The sequence below is a fragment of the Cajanus cajan genome, chromosome 5 (assembly GCF_000230855.2).
Source record: "Cajanus cajan strain Asha chromosome 5, NIPB_CcT2T_4, whole genome shotgun sequence".
Taxonomy (NCBI): domain Eukaryota; kingdom Viridiplantae; phylum Streptophyta; class Magnoliopsida; order Fabales; family Fabaceae; genus Cajanus; species Cajanus cajan.
Window position 1 is genome coordinate 10,642,699 of NC_138521.1, and position 16,482 is coordinate 10,659,180.

Below are 16,482 nucleotides of genomic sequence, written 5' to 3' on the forward strand. Positions count from 1 at the left end.
TATTCACATAAGAAACATGTCGAGTTGTTGATAATTTTTATGGATTTAACTTATGTTTAAATCGCTCAATAAAATATCTTGGGCAAACTTTAGGTGCTAACCAAAGTCGTTGTCATCACCTTAGAACAAATGCTATATTACACTTAAATACAAAAGAGTGTATATCAACTTAAAGCATAATGATGTGTCTTACTTCAACATAAACTAATATTGTCTTTTAAAGGGTGTTAGATATTGTAATGTGGAATCACTAATATGATACCATCACTCTAGTGAAATTGCAAACTAACTTGAGTGGTAGATTTTTTTTTTTTTTTTTTTTGCATGCATCTAACCCTTATTCACCATGTCTCAAACTTGAAGAGGAGAGTTGTCAATTCAATACACTTGAAATTTTGGTGAATGAAGGGTGTATTTCAAGTCAAGTTATTTCAAAGTTTGACTAAAGTAAATCTTCTACATTTTGAACATAAATGATATATAAAAAAAATTAGGAGTGTTAGTTGTTAGAACACTCTCTTTAACCTTATGATATTTTTTTATTATTGATTGAAATTTATTAGAAATCACAAATTTTATAGGTATCACATCACATTCGGTGAGTTCTGTAACGTAGCAAGTTGTTTTAAAAAGCCTAATATAGGTGACTTAGTAGCCCAGAACGGGCCGTTCTGGGCTACTAAATCACCTATATTAGGCTTTTTAAAACAACTTGCTACGTTACAATAATATTGGGAACGACCCGTTCTGAGCTACTAAATCATCTATATTGGACTTTTTAAAACAACTTTCTACATTACAAGTTCCTTTCCTAATTTATTGATAAGACTCAAAAAAATTATAATTTTAACCAATAATAAAGAGAGTATTAATAAAAAGGTGTTAGACACATGTCACTAGCTTTTCTCTAAGGAAAATATTTGAAAAGAAGCTTCAAATGCATTTTATAGAAGAATTTTATTCACATGCAAATGAAAAATGATGGATGTTAAGAAAAGTCGGGGTATATTAGATTAGGATTTTGAAATATTTTAAAAGTTTTTTTTGTTAGAAAAAAATTAAATGTATTCAATCAATACTTTTAACTAATATAGATAAGTATTGTAATATTTTTATAAAAAAAAATTTAAGTATATAAAAGCCTGATAGAATTTAGTTAAGACACTTTTCCATTTACAAAAAGTCTTATAGTATTTAAAACATACAAATTGGATGAATTATTTTGTAAGCTAAATTTTGTGAGATATTTTAATAAATTGTATACATATAACACAATCTAATCAAAACTTTTGAGATTTTGTGACACTTTTTCCTTTTTTTTTTCTTTCCATCCTCACTTTTTCTCTATTGCTTTTCTCTATTTTTTCTCTTCCTCCTTTATCTCTCCCTTTTTATATTCTTTCTTTTTGTCTTTCTCCTCTTCTCTTTCTTTTTCATCTTTCTTCCTTCCTTCCTTCTTTTTTTATAATCATAACTTCTCTGTTTTTTTTTTTTTTTTTACCTTTTACTTAAATAAGACAATGAGTATATAATATGTTCATATTTGTGTCTCTCTATGTACTAGCAAAAAATGTATCATGTGTCTTACTAATATTATAAGATGTGAAAGTTATACAACGATTATAATGTAGTTTATTTTTAAAAAATAAAAATTTATATTTAAATTAATAAAATGAAATTATTGAATTATCAATCACTACAAAAGAGAATTGTGCATTATAAATAAAAGATAAAAATGCCTTAAAATTTTATGGACACAAACATGAATCACTTTAGTGAGGTCAAGTCACCATTATCTCTATATTTATTTGAAAATTATTAATATTTATAAAATCAATTAATGTAAGGCTTACTTGTCAAATTTTAAATTCTCATGTTAGAGTTTTGAAAATAGGAAATATATTGTTATAGTATCCAATGGAAGATTAAAAAAGAGCTAAAAAGAAAACCTAAGAGGCATCATGAGGCAGGGTACCATATCTCTTCATTGGTAGAAACGTCCCAACTCGTGGCTGAAGTCTCCCTCTACCAACTGCGATAACTCCTCATTGTCATTGGTCGTTACAAAGCACGTGTACAGATCAAATTTAAGTCTTTTCTTTCTTTCCACTTCTCCTTCTATTTATATTTCCCCCTTTCTTTCTAAATAGATTTAACTATGCCACGTTCTTTTATCATGAACAAAAATAAAATTTTAATATTTTTTTCCAAGATTATGAAATTGGGATTCTTGAACCTGAGTTAATTTTTGAATCATGAATCATCATAATTTGTATTGGAGCATAAGATTTAAAGACAATTAAAAATTACTTCAAATATATCATGTAGATGATATATAATGTTTGGCGTAAAAAATTTAAATCAGAAATGGTCAAAACAACATGAACATAAGTCTTATAGAACAATATTATTCATAATTTTAAAAACTGGACCGGTCATCGAACCGGTTAAGGTACTGGGTCAGTGGGTCAAAGGTTGAACCCGTGGGTCAGTAGTTGAACCGCATGACTCGATTTTTATTTATTTTTATTAAAAAGTATTCATATTAAATATATTTTATACTTATAAATTTTAATAAATTCATATCTTATTTTAAATTTCAATTTTTGTATCTTATTTAAAATTATTTTTATTTTTATTTGTAAAAAAATACATAAAAAAATTACATGTTAAACGGTATATTAATACAAATTAAAAATATAAATAATATGTACATGTATAATATGCTTGCAATTAATATCAGAAAATAATATATGTAATATTTACATAGATATTGCATTATTAAATATATAATTTAAAATTAATAATATACTATAAAAGTTATTTAAGTTGTATATATTGCAAACAAATATATTAGAACAAGTAGTCATTGTTATATTTAATAAGACTCCTTGCTTTTTCATTAAGAGATTCAATTTTCATTATTATTTTTGTGATTTATGGTCCCTTAAAAAAATGTAAGAAAAAAAAAAAGTGGTTGAACCGGTTTGACCCACCGGTTCACTGGTTGAACCGGAAAATTGACCGGTTCAATCCGGTTTGAAACGGGTCGACTGCATAACCGATCCAACTTTAGATTCGAACCGGCTGGACCACCGGTTCCCGGTCCAACCGGTCCGACCAGCCGGGTCGGTCCGGGTTTTAAAACACTGATATTATTAGTTATATCAAAATTTGTGAAAACCTTATTTTATAAAAATGAAAGTAAAAAATAAGGACATATTTTGAAATACAGTTGAGTTGAACTCAAATTGTAGTTAAAAAAAAGGTACATTTATAATTATTATTTTTTACATTAGAATGTATATTTTTTCGTTAAAAGTGATTTTAACCTGACATTCAAATATATACTAAATAACTCAATAGAGTATTTTTTTATATTCTTTATAGCTTAATAGATTACATACATTGAATGAGTGAGTGAAAAATTGAGTAATGGAATAATAGAATAGGATAAGTTCATAAGTGTTTCTTCAATTCCTTTTTTATTTAATGATTTAAGCTTGTATGACTTTTGTATTTTTTATCATGAGAATTGGGGAAAGAAAGATAGAAAAAGAAAAAAAATTATAAATTGTATGATTCTAATAAGTATGTTGTTGTTTCTAATGTGAAAAATAAAATAAAATTGAGCAGAACTCTATTTTCTCATCTTTTTCTTAAATATTTTTGGTGGCTTCTTTGATCTCCCTGTCCTGACAATAATATTTGAATGTTGTCCAAAAACTCCATTGACTGCTTTAAGATAGTTGTTGCAGTCATGGTCTCTTAAAACTGTGCCATCTGAGCCATATGCTGTTGGATTGCTCAGTGTTTCAAGGGGGTGCGGTTGATTGAGGAAGGCTCTGAGGACAATTGGAGAGTATCCACATTTGCTATTGTCTAGAGCATACAAGCCACTTCCTGCTGGAAGAAAAGGATGTGAAGGAGATGTTTTCTCATCTGGTTGGAGAATGAATATTTTACCCAATGGTGAGTACAACAGCTTCTGCAAAACAAAACAAAACAAATAATTAAGAAAAGAGAAAATGTTTTAATCTATTCACAATTGTTATGTATGGTACGGTAGTTACCTTAAAAATTATAAGAGTTCTAATTGATTAACAATATAAAAATTGTTACACTGAGAGTGCATAGAAATTCAAGTGATTAATGTATGAATCTGAATTTGTCATGAGAATTATAGAAGAACTGAGAATGTTGCTTACCTTTTTTATCAGACAAGGATGTGATTCAAATGAGCCATTGAAGCGCTTAAGGACGGTTATAACATGGTTAGGGAAACTGCATGAGAAGATCCTGGGAACAATATCTCTATGCATTATTACACATTGAATGTGGCTCTCATCCAGGCCAAGGTCATTGAGTAATCTTTGGCCTCCACATAACACAAATGGAGAACCAAAAGTCACAACTGGCTGAAGAGTTGAGGGACTCACAACCTTCCTAGTCAGTAGCATCAAATAGACCAAAAGTGAGAGACTACCCCCTAGAGAATGACCAGTGAATTGAAACTTTGCACTATCCCCATGTCTCTTTAAATGGTCCATTATTTCTGGCATGAATTGCTCATATATTCCCTTGGCAGCTTCATATATTCCACTGTGAACAAGTACATCTGTGTCCTATAAAAGAATGAATTAGAGTGCTTTTCGTAATTTTCTTAATCAAGCTACCAGCATTTGAAACTTGAAGGTGCACAATGAATGAAGGTCTCTCCTTAAGAATGATTCTTACCTCAAATGTGGTAGGCTCAAAGGAGAGGTTTGCTTGCCAAGATGCCACAGAATAAGATCCCTACAATATAAAACAAATTGCAAGTCAAACCTTATAGATATGATAGGACTCGGTGAACAAAAAGGGAATGTGTTGACATAAGCGGTTTGATGGCACTTCATGTTAGAGGTGTAATATAAAAAATCATTGTGTGTTTTCACTTACAACTCAAGTTTTTGAGATTGTTATCAAGGTTCTAAAGAACAGTCTGTGACTGCAATGTTGGTTTGGTCGCACTTTCTCACAATATCAAAGAACGCAACAAAAATGAATCGTGAGCGCAATTTAAAACCTTGATTATTGGTTCGGGTCATACCAAAGCCTCTATAACTTAGATGTGTAACATAAAACATTTATGTCTTCATCTAAGAGCTAAGTTTTGTGACATTGTATAGGGTAGTTTTACCTGAATGACAAAGCATCGAGTGTGTGTATTGGGATCATCACAAACAAACCATTCACAAGATGAGGAACGAACTAACTGAAGGCCCATTGCTGTTCCTGCTGCAGCCACAACAGTCATTGTTAATGCAGCAACATTAACTGTCAACTTTGATTTCTGAACCTGTGGGGTTTCATCAGCCTCCTCATGTGGTGAGTCTTCTCTTCCATTGCAATCTTCATTGCCACTATGTTGCTGTGACTTGGAAGCAAGAGACAAAAGGTCCTTAGTTTGATGCTTCTGTTCATTATCATCACCTTTCTCTGAGCCATCTTGATGAGAGGCTACTGAGGCATCCATAGGCACACAAATGGAATCCTGATCAAGTTTTGCTTTTATCTTAGTCACGTCACCTTTCTTTTCCAAAGATGATGTTACGAATTGAAGACCATTGTATCTCTCCAAGTCCTTAGCCTAAAAATTAATTGGCAGGGATTAGTTTTGTCTCTTTTTTAGATCATACATATATGGAGAGGAAAAAAATCCAAATCCCACTCTTAAGGGTCTGATTGATTATCTTCTCACTTTTGGTTTTAAAACCTGTTTTATAAAACAATTCCACACTATTCAACAATCAATTGCTCTTCCAAAATCTACTAACACTTGAAAATGAGTTTTAAAGAAAACAGAAACAATTGGGAGATGTTTTCTCATATTCTTCTTCTATTTTCATCTTATTCAACCACTCCTTGGATTCCATACTATTATATTTCTTGCACTACCCTCCTCCAGCAGTGAGCAACCTTATTTAGTTGCAGTTTAAATACTAAAACCAGTTTTAGAAAATAGAAATGAAGCACACCAGGTATTGACAAATAGTTGATAAAGTATCCAACCATTCTCTGCATACCTTGATTTGTGGTATGGCATAAGCCATGTTGCATAGCAAAGCTAACTTAGAGAATAGTTTGGTATCATACCACGAAACTGGGACCAAAAATTTTGAGAAAGAGTCACAATCACATGTCACACCTTGTCCATCTTCCTCCTTTTCATCTCCTTCTTCATAACCTGCCACACAAAAACTGACATCTTCATCACAATCACACTGATTATTCATGTTGTGTTTGCATATTATATCCGGATCCATGCTCTCTTTAGGTAGTTTGCCTCTCCAATATGTCTTAATTTTCATTAATATGTGTACCCAGTTGGCTCTATTTATCATGTCTTCTTCGCTGCTTTCCACCATGTTTTCCTGAATATTGATACCCTTTTGCCTCATGTTCATGTCCCTGCTTGTTTCTGAGTGGCTGCTTTTATGCTTTGGTTGCATTGATGTGGCTTGGATGCGGTTAAAGGAGTAATACATAAGATTGCTAGAGTAAGACCTCGTGATTGCTGAATGGTTGCATAAGCCTTTGCTGGAGAGTGGGTGAAGAAGAACTTTATTCTCTTTTGTTACGTCCATTGTTGCAAAGGAAGTTAGAGAGGTGGGAACTGCATAATAGGCCATGGCTGGTAACTTTTTATATAAGTATGCAAGATACTCTGTAACACATAGATCATCATAAATCTAAGCTTTGATGTTTTCAAATTTGGTTCTTCAGACTATAGCTTAATTATATTGATATTGATTTTGTTAGAAAACGTGTTAGAACTATTTCCTGTTTTCAATGAGAACCTACTTAAAATGTTGTTTCAAACATTTCGTAGTTAAATTAGTTTACCTGTTAAAGCAAGAAACGCCAGCATCATCAAGGTATAGACAAAACATTCTGTGTGTCTGTCACTTCCAAAGCCAAGACACGGTTAGATTCGGGACCACGTTAAGAGAAAAACAGTGACCATGATTAAAACTATTGCGTGGGGGTATTAACTAACTTTGATCCAATAAACTGAGTGACTACAAGAGCATGACACTTTGACATACTTTCTCTCAGAAATTTAGCAACGCATTTTTTTATTCGTACTCTTTTAACATACTTTTTATGATTGGTAAAGATTTATAAAATTTTACAAATCTGAGTGAGATAACAAATTATTTCAGCTTAATTAATAATCTCGATATATATATATATATATATATATATATATATATATATATATATATATATATATATATATATATATGTGGCGGTTCTAACAATATTATTTTAAGTGAGGAATTCTTAAAAAAATAAAGAGTGAGAACCACACAATACAATTTTATTATTTTGAACAAGTTTTAGCCAATAATAAAAAGTATGGTGAAAGAGTGCGTTAACATTTCACATTCTCGTAGTTTTAGTAATGCCTAAAGAGTTATGAAGAGCTAAAAATTTATCATTAATTATCATTCACTTCGTATGTTTGGGAAAACAATCACATCTCTCTACTATATAATGAGATTTGAGAGGAGTTGGATCATCCTATCCATCCAAGACAAGAAGAGTTGAATTCATATAATCCTCTTCAAGGGCATAAAAAAGGTGTGTTGTTGGGCCTCAAGGCCTACTATATTCACAGCTGAGATCTTATCATTTGCAACCTTGAACTATTCCAATGGATTAGGATCCGGTGGGTTTTTCAATGGGCCCTGTGTCGGCCTTTTCTTTTGTTGCAACACCATTTGACTAATTGGACAAGGAATGATTTGGGTCTACCGAAGGCCCATTAAGTACAGGATTGAAACTTATTCACTACTCTCCACGTATCTTTTTTAACTAAACAATTTCATCCGCAGAGCTACCAACCAAAACACAAGTGATCTCATGTACATTGCAGATTTAATCCTTGTTCTAATTTTAATTTTAGATACCAAAAAACTAATTGTGAACAATCAAGAGATAAAAGTACCTCACTAAAAGGGAGAAAAAAAATACAGTGGGTTACATAAAATTTTAAACATGTTTCGATACCCCTCTCTGCCTGCCAAAGAGGATGAAAATAAGAACAGAGATGTAAAACCTTATCTGGAGACAAACAAAATTTTGAACGAAGAAAGAGTTGAAAATTAATAAAAAGATGACAAAAATAAGTCAAAATTGAGATCATGAGTAACTACTTGGTAATGAATGAATAGGGAAAAAAAAAATGAAAAATTGTTGGAAGAATGAGGTGGGTAATGACGATGAAACGACTATGATAATATAGATATAATAATTTATATAATGTTATTTTTTGTGTTTATTAATTAATCTATATCATAATATTTATTACATTTTTAAAGAATAAGTTTTCTATCTTCTTTTTTTTCTTCTTCATAATTTATAGTACAAATCTCATTTTAAAATGTTTTGTGCATTCATACAAGAGAAAGAATGAGACGTATAATTATGTATACCACTTCCGAACATTACGCAAAAATTCTAGTTTTCTTGTTCCAAGTCAAAGTGAGTCTAGTGCCATATTCACTTATCCTAAAGGTTCTAAATAGCTTTATACATTATCTTCAGTCAAATACTTGGTTACTACTAACTTTTCCAGTTGACCAACTCATAAAATATCTCTTTGTGACAAACAATATTTCTCTTATTAGACCCAACTTCGGATAATTCTAACCGAAAGCTTATTAACTAAAGTACCAACAGAGAAAAAAACAAAACTCAAAGCACGCTTGGAATATCCGAAAGAATTTCCCTTAATTAGTTAAATATGTACCCTAAAGAGTTCAAAAGAAAAGCTAATTTTCCTGTGCCTTATCATGAGATCTATGGCATAATTGACTACGGATTTTGCAAAATGACCCTATCAAAACCAAGCACCTTTGAACTTGTTATATACTATTTGCATATGATGTGACTGATGCTTTGTAAACATTGATTAACTTTATGCAATTGGAGCACGAAACAGGGGGTGGTCCAACAACCCTTTTGCATTCAAGATAAGGATTTCAGTTCTTACCGGACACTTTTTTTTTTTTTTTTTTTTTTCCTGGGATGGGTCCTTATCTAAATTTGTTGATAAATTATTGGTCTTTCCCACCTTTTCCTCCTCTTTTTTTTCTTATAGGTCTATGGTAAAAAGTTGATTTAATTGGTTATCACTACAAACTTAAACATTACTTGTTAAAGATATGATAAACCTTGATGTTAATCCGAAAAGGTCGACAGGAGATTTGACAAAGTCAAAGTCTTGATTTGAATTTTCTTACATATTCACATGTATAAGTTTGTCTGCATGCTTCGCCATCCTTTTCATTATTTTGTATAATATTGCCAAGAAAAATAGACAAATGAATCTAATTAAAACTCTTTAAAATACTACATAACATTGCTTTAGTTACATAAGCTAAATCGATAATTCTAGCTGCTATCACCGTGTAACATTTTAAAATACTAACTACACCAGGCATTTATGCATAAACCAAATCCTTAATATCGCTTCTATGATTTATAGAATGCTTTTGGAAGATACAATATACAAGGACATTGGTACACAAACTTTGTTTTCTTTGAAAATTTCATATTTGGATTTCAGGACATCCTATCAGTCCAGTTTGGACCTGCCCCAGAAGAATTCATTCTCTTAAAAGTTTTTGCAGAAAATAATTAGGGAAACAATGTTTCCTTTTCTTGATGTTATTTTTTGTTAGCTGCAACGTCTTGTGTTGAGTGCAATTAATATCTCATCCCCCACATGTACATTAAAGATAAAAAGGCATCTCTCAAAACCACCCTAAGAAAAGACACTCTTAAGAAAAGGTATGAATAGTAATTCTGCTTGAAAATAAGTGAAACACCCTTTTATTGCTCCTCAATCTATTCTAGAAACAACAATTTATCTAGTTTTGTACTATAATCCAATAAAATTGTTCCACTTTGATTTAGGCTAATAGCATAAAGGACGTACACGTACTATAACATTATTATGTCGCAAACAAAAGAACTTGAGTTGTCCAATGGGATTACATCAGAGATACCCTTTTCATGAGAAAAATTGTCCTGGATGGATATGTGTTGGAACACTTGTCACTTCTTGTTTGGATCATCCAATAAAATCCTGTGACTCAAAATGCTAAATTTTTTAGTTTAGGTTTTTTTTGGGAACATTAATTGAGTGGTAACGTAGTTTTATTATGTGTAGCAATTTGGTTAACTTTCAATTTCTATTGGGCGGCATACCCACCTAACATAGACATTGGTTTAAGGTCCCAATAAGTAAAGTTTGAAGTGATGGCAAATCATTAATCAGCTTAGTTGAAAGTTGGAATTGTGGGAGCTGTAGCTGATAGACAACCATTATTGAATATCAAGTGTATTTAAATAAATTTATTTATAAATTTTTTATTCAAAAATTTATTTTTATATTTAAGCTAATTTAAATTTATATAAAAAAAACTTATTTTATTTTCATCCATGGTTATATTCTTTTAATAAGATTTCAATTTTACATGATATTATAAGAGTGGAATTATTCATGTTGAAATGCATCCAATGACCAAAAAGTTCGATGCAGTTGACAAAAAGATATCAATGTAAACTAAGAACACTCTTCGAGTTGTTACATGATAGATGTTGAATGTTACACTAATTGAAACAAACATTCATCTATTTTTATAAGAGAAGAGCTCTCCAATTTGAAACACAACCAATGTTGAACATTAAAAAAAGGACATTTTAACATTGGCTATTACCTCAATGCTATTGTATTAAGTTAATCTTAATTATTACTTCACATCTACTTAAAAAAGGGCATTTTTGTTAAACTCTCCATTGGCTATTGTATTAAGTTAATCTTAATTAAAACCTGCATCTCTAGAATAGGGAGGGGGTGGGATTCTTAGCCGTCCTTTTGCAAGTTCATGTTAGGCATAGGGCCCGCCATTGATACCTACCTTTAATGATTACCTTAAAATATTACCTCAAATGCTATTGACTTTATGACTTTAACATTGTGGAACTGAAAACCAAAAATAAAGAATGGTTTCTTAGGAGGTTGGAAATGGGATTGGAACATTGAACATGACTGAAATATCTTGTAGCCCACTCAAGAGAAAGACAACATGGTCCTCTGACTCTAGCTTTGGAACCCTAAGAAGCACCTACAAACCACACATTATTGGACCTATAGCCCAGATGCAAATATTTCCACTTGGTGCCATAAAAAGAATAGGCAGATGATAAACACACCTCCACTCTCGTATAAACACACCCCTTTTTAAAAAAAAATATATAAAATGTCTAAATTACCCTTTAAAAAAATAAAATTCCTAAACTTACACCTCCCTTCCCCGCACCCCCACACCCCACACCCCCTTCCACTTGTGATTTGTGGCGGTTATTTTGGCAGTTTTTGGCGGTTAAAAACCGCCACAAATTGCATTACCCGCATTTAACCACCGGATCTACGATCGCCAAAAAGCATTTGGGGTGGACATTTTGTAAATGAAAACCATAGAGTAAATTTCCATTTGGGTGGATTCTCATTTGGGATTGCTTCTTAAGAATTGTTAATGAAAACTATAGAGTAAATTTCCATGTTTATTTAATGAGCGCTACCTGTCATAAGTAAGTCATATTATAGAGTTCTCATGTTCAGGAATTAAAAGTTATCCATGAACCAAATAGGTCATTAAAGGTTGGGATGAAGGCATTTTAGGAGGTGATGGAGTTCCCCCCATGCTTGCAGGTACTTTTTTTATCAGTGGAATTCATTTTTTATGACATGCCCAGGTAAAATTGTTTACTTTTTCCTAACATAGGAGGGAAACGTACACTGAAGATTCCTCCAGAACTTGGATATGGCTCAAGAGATGCTGGTTGTAGAGGAGGCAAGTACACTTTTCCTTTTGATCTGTGTTGCTAAACAATACTTTTTGTTTGACATTATATTTGTGTAAATCGTAGATCCGACGGTTAAACGCGGGTAATGCAATTTGTGGCGATTTTTAACCGTCAGAAACTGCCAAAATAACCGCCACAAATCACAAGTGGAAGGGGGTGTGGGGTGTGGGGTGTGGGGGTGCGGGGAAGGGGGGTGTGGGGTGCGGGGAAGAGGGGTGCGGGGAACGGGGGTACGGGGAAGGGAGGTGTAAGTTTAGGAATTTTATTTTTTTTAAGGATAATTTATACATTTTATATATTTTTTTTAAAAAGGGGGTGTGTTTATACGAGAGTGGAGGTGTGTTTATCATCTGCCAAAGAATATCTGTGGTGCCCTTGCACTTGCACTTGCACTTGCTCTTTAGTTTTACTCTAGAGGTTGGTCTATGCATTATTCTCACAAGAATAAGGCAGCTCCACGTGATTGTTGATCCATAGGACTGATTCTTTCAAACTAAAGTTAATGCTTTGCATACGGTGCACTTGGATAGCATCTCCAAATAAGGAGGGGGAGATTAAACGGAAACAAAAAGGGAAAGAAAATCCATTTCATATGATGCACTAATTTGCATGAAAAATTTATAACGACTATAGTTTAATTCATTGAGTTAGGTTATAATTTGTCGTATGTTTATACAAAATTCAATTTTGATAGATAAAAAAATTGTATGAAAATAATATATCTTTTATGTGCATTGCCGTGAAAATTTCTTAGATAATATATTACGATTAAAATAAAATTAAAACAATATTATAGGTCTTGTTTTTACCGTTACCTTATTATAACATGAAAGGTAACTTATTATACCATGAAAGTTATCTTATTATAACATGAAAGTTAGATTATTCCTTTTTACATTAGATTAGAAATTCAAGAGATAATTATTTTTCTGTTAATATCTATTAAGTCTTGGTTAACTTAATTTTTTTTCTCTAAAATTTACTCTTTTTCAACCTTAGAACTACTCATCTTTAATTCTTTCAAAAATAGAAAAATGGCAAAAATCAATTATCACATGAAATTCGATTTCAACTCTTTTCCTACTTGCGGTTAGGGGTATGCAAAAAATCCAAATCAATCCATAATCAATTTGATCTACGTTGAAAAATTTGAACTGATCTACTTTATAAAATTTGTTCAATTAACTAATCCATTTTTTCAAAATAGATCAATTCAGTTCAATTTTTTCAAAAATCGATCCATATATGGATTAAAAATAGATAATCACATCGAACCAATCTAGTTTCAAAAATATTAATTCATATTTTAAAAAAATCAAATCGATTTACTTTATAAAAAATAGATCGATTAATTAATTCACTTTTTATAAAATAGATCGATTCAATTCGGTTTAAACTTTTCAAAAATATGATCCATAAACACTCCTATTCGCAATTCATGTTTCTAATTTCTTATATTTTTTTGTCTCTCATATTTTAACCATCTACATGATTGTTTAGTGTACATTTTCATTTCAAGTAATCACCACAAGAATTTTCATTTTCCATTTATTTTAAAGATACCATAACATTTCTTATAAGCATTTTTGTCAAATCATGAATTTGGGTATTCTCTTTTAGAGAAACCGAAAAGATTTTATGCAAACAAAGAGAAAGGAGGAGCTTTTAGCCAAAGGGTAATTACAAAGAGAAAGTAAGTTAAAGGAGCAACACTAGTTGTCTCTTGAGTTACTAATTTGATGTGGAAAAAATAACCCAACTCTCATGTATAATAGGGCAACAATAAAAATACGTATGGTATTGTTTGTAAAGTTTTGTCCTTATAATTATGGTTATTTAATGGTTGGACTATATTAGTTTGCATAATAAATAACTTTTATTTTCTTGACTTGTATTTGGCTAGATGATAAATATATATAACATATTATAGTCTTTTGACATGCTTTAATGTTTTAAGTTGGTAAATATAGTAGAAACTCTTTAAATTAATACTCGGTAAATTAATAAACTCTCTAAAATAATAAATTTGTCCGATCCCGACTTGGGCAAATGTAAAAAATTGAAAAACTCGATAAAATAATAAGATAATAATTTTTCGGGAGATCCCTTTATAATTTTCGGTCCCAAGAAAATTATAAATTAATAATTAATAGAAATTAAAAAAATATATTACACTCTATTGAAATATGATTCAATAGTTGTCTGTTTTCCTTTAAAGTTCAAGTCTATTTGGAGTTCATCTCTAACTTTTCTTATTACATCCAATAGCTCAGGTGTTGTATTTTTGTATTGTATCATAAAGTTGTGAAGAGTGTTTGATGCCATATGTACTTCAAAAGTCATTACGTATTAATTTTCAATGCATATGTACTTCAAAAGTTACTAATTTACGTTGAGTTCCAAGGTTCGCTGCAACGTAATTCTAAGAGACATAGACTAATTTGCCTTTTTGTTTGGTATGTACAGTATAATTACTTAAAAACTCTTTAAATTAATAATTATTAATTATCGATAAATTAATAACTCTCTAAATTAATAAATTTCTCTAGTCCTGACATTATTAATTTAAAAAGTTTCTACTGTATGGTGAAAAAATAATTTATATGAATGTATTTTGTCATGATTCATGTTTTGAATAATTCATATGAAGAAAAGAAAAACATGAACACACTAGTTTTCTTGGATTTTTAATGTAGAAAAAATGAATAAGAGTAAGGAGTTTTTATTTTTCATTTAAACATTTTTTCATTATTTGGATCACAACTTAAACTCTATGAATGTGATTGAAGTGATCTTTGTCCATACACAAAGATTAAACATAGATATACTTTTTATGAAGAAAGTTTAGTCATATTCAATCTGAATTAAAGAGAAAATTAACTTTGCAAATGTAATTGACAAATTATTCTGACAATATTAATATAGGTGCGTTGTTTTAAACATATAATAAGTTGTAGATATCAAAATAACAAGATATTAGTATTTTTTTTAAGGATAAATTATTTATAACTTTTATGAAGACATACAAAAACAACTTTGCTTGTACATCACTTGGAGGATGAAAATCCATAAGCAACATGAATAACATATACCTAATCCTTTAGTCACCCATCTTGAACTACTCGTCCAATAAACACAATAATTTTGTTGAATATTCGATCAACCAATGATCTTCCAATCATGTCTAGTATTCCCAGACTTGTATTTTTTTTAATAAATATTTACCACTCAATAAGTTTGAGCTATTTTTAATATTGTCTATTAAAAACTCAAACTCACCATCTAATGGAAGAAGTTACACATTTTGAGATTATTCGTCAACTCAATCAAGGACCAAAAGGGAGGGAAAACTCGAGGATTCATCACCAACTTTAAATCTGAAAGAATAGTTTCATTATTAAAGATCCATCCATGGTGTTTTCTCTATCTTATTCTTATCTTTATTTTGTGCTTAATGACTCCAAAAGTTTCTAAACTTTTCAGAATATACTAATTGATATTTTTTTAATCCTTCTCATATCATATTGCTTTAGTTATTGAATTTACACCTTTTGTTTTTCCATGATCAATACTCAATAAGAAATTGACTATAATTTAAATATTGCAATTGAAAATTGTATCCTCCTGGTCTCCAATTGGTCGAGCAGGCCGAACAACACATACTTTCCTGGTTTCCAATTGGCCGAGCAGACTGAACAACATATACTTTCCTGGTCTCCATATGATCGAGCAACCCGAACTTTAGGCTAGCCATCGGTATATTGACGAGCAAGTTCCAGCAAAACTAATCAAGGTTGTGATTCCCGTGATTCTTGCGTAGATTTGATTACGATTATAAATGCGGTTCATAGACTCATTACAGATAGGGATCCGCACACATTTAAGGGGATGAGAATCAAAGATTCGTATCACGTATATGGGACCCATATAAATAAGGAGAAAGGAGACTGGTGAAAGTCAGGTTTTTGTCATTCTTAAATGTTCTAGATCAGGACGACGGCTAGGTTCTCTTAGGATTCACATTACTAAGGGTTCTTCGGCTACTATTCTCTTACTAGAACAAAAACAAAAAAGGGATTTAGACTATTTATGGTTCAACGATCGTACAATTCTTGAACCTAAGGATAACGATATGGATAGAGTATATACATTTGTATGAATTTATTTCCCTTGTGCTTATAAAATAGAAAAATTATCTTAAAAAAATACAAAAAAAAAAATACATTATTTGATTACACATTTTCCCTCTTATTTTATTTTTATAATTATCTCATATTACTTACACTCTTATTTTAATACATTATTTTTATTATTTCTAATTTTATTATATTTTAAAAAAATATGTAAAGACACATGTCATCTTCTCCACTAATAATTTATAAAGTTTACAGAAAATGATAAGTACACTCATTCTTCATTATCTTTCTAAACTAGCTACCCAAATAGAAAAGTGTAGGAACTATTCACACGCATAAGTTAATGATCAATTAATATTATATATTTATCTATAAGTTGACACTAGCTAGCTAATACCTGTTTCAAGCAAAAACAAATTAG

At 30.8% G+C, this 16,482-nt stretch overlaps 1 protein-coding gene across 1 annotated transcript; it reads right to left on the reverse strand.

Moving 5' to 3' along the window:
• Window positions 1–3,550: 3,550 nt before the first annotated feature.
• LOC109808884 (phospholipase A1 PLIP1, chloroplastic) lies at window positions 3,551–6,853 on the reverse strand. The gene is made up of 5 exons (XM_020372051.3): window positions 6,069–6,853; window positions 5,183–5,632; window positions 4,738–4,797; window positions 4,209–4,625; window positions 3,551–3,988 (listed from the first exon to the last, which is right to left on the reverse strand). Exons 1-5 carry the CDS (start codon window positions 6,672–6,674, stop codon window positions 3,641–3,643), a joined length of 1,881 nt encoding a protein of 626 aa, XP_020227640.2. The 5' UTR covers window positions 6,675–6,853; the 3' UTR covers window positions 3,551–3,640.
• Window positions 6,854–16,482: the final 9,629 nt, after the last annotated feature.

What these genes read in the sequence shown, in the direction of transcription:
- LOC109808884 (XM_020372051.3), bottom strand. Translation starts at nt 6,674, where the DNA reads ATGGCCTATTATGCAGTTCCCACCTCTCTAACTTCCTTTGCAACAATG. An exon ending in ATGCCATACCACAAATCAAG is followed by an intron (nt 5,633 to 6,068) that starts GTATGCAGAGAA and finishes ATTAATTTTTAG; the next exon opens with GCTAAGGACTTGGAGAGATA. An exon ending in ATCCTTGTCTGATAAAAAAG is followed by an intron (nt 3,989 to 4,208) that starts GTAAGCAACATT and finishes TTTGTTTTGCAG; the next exon opens with AAGCTGTTGTACTCACCATT.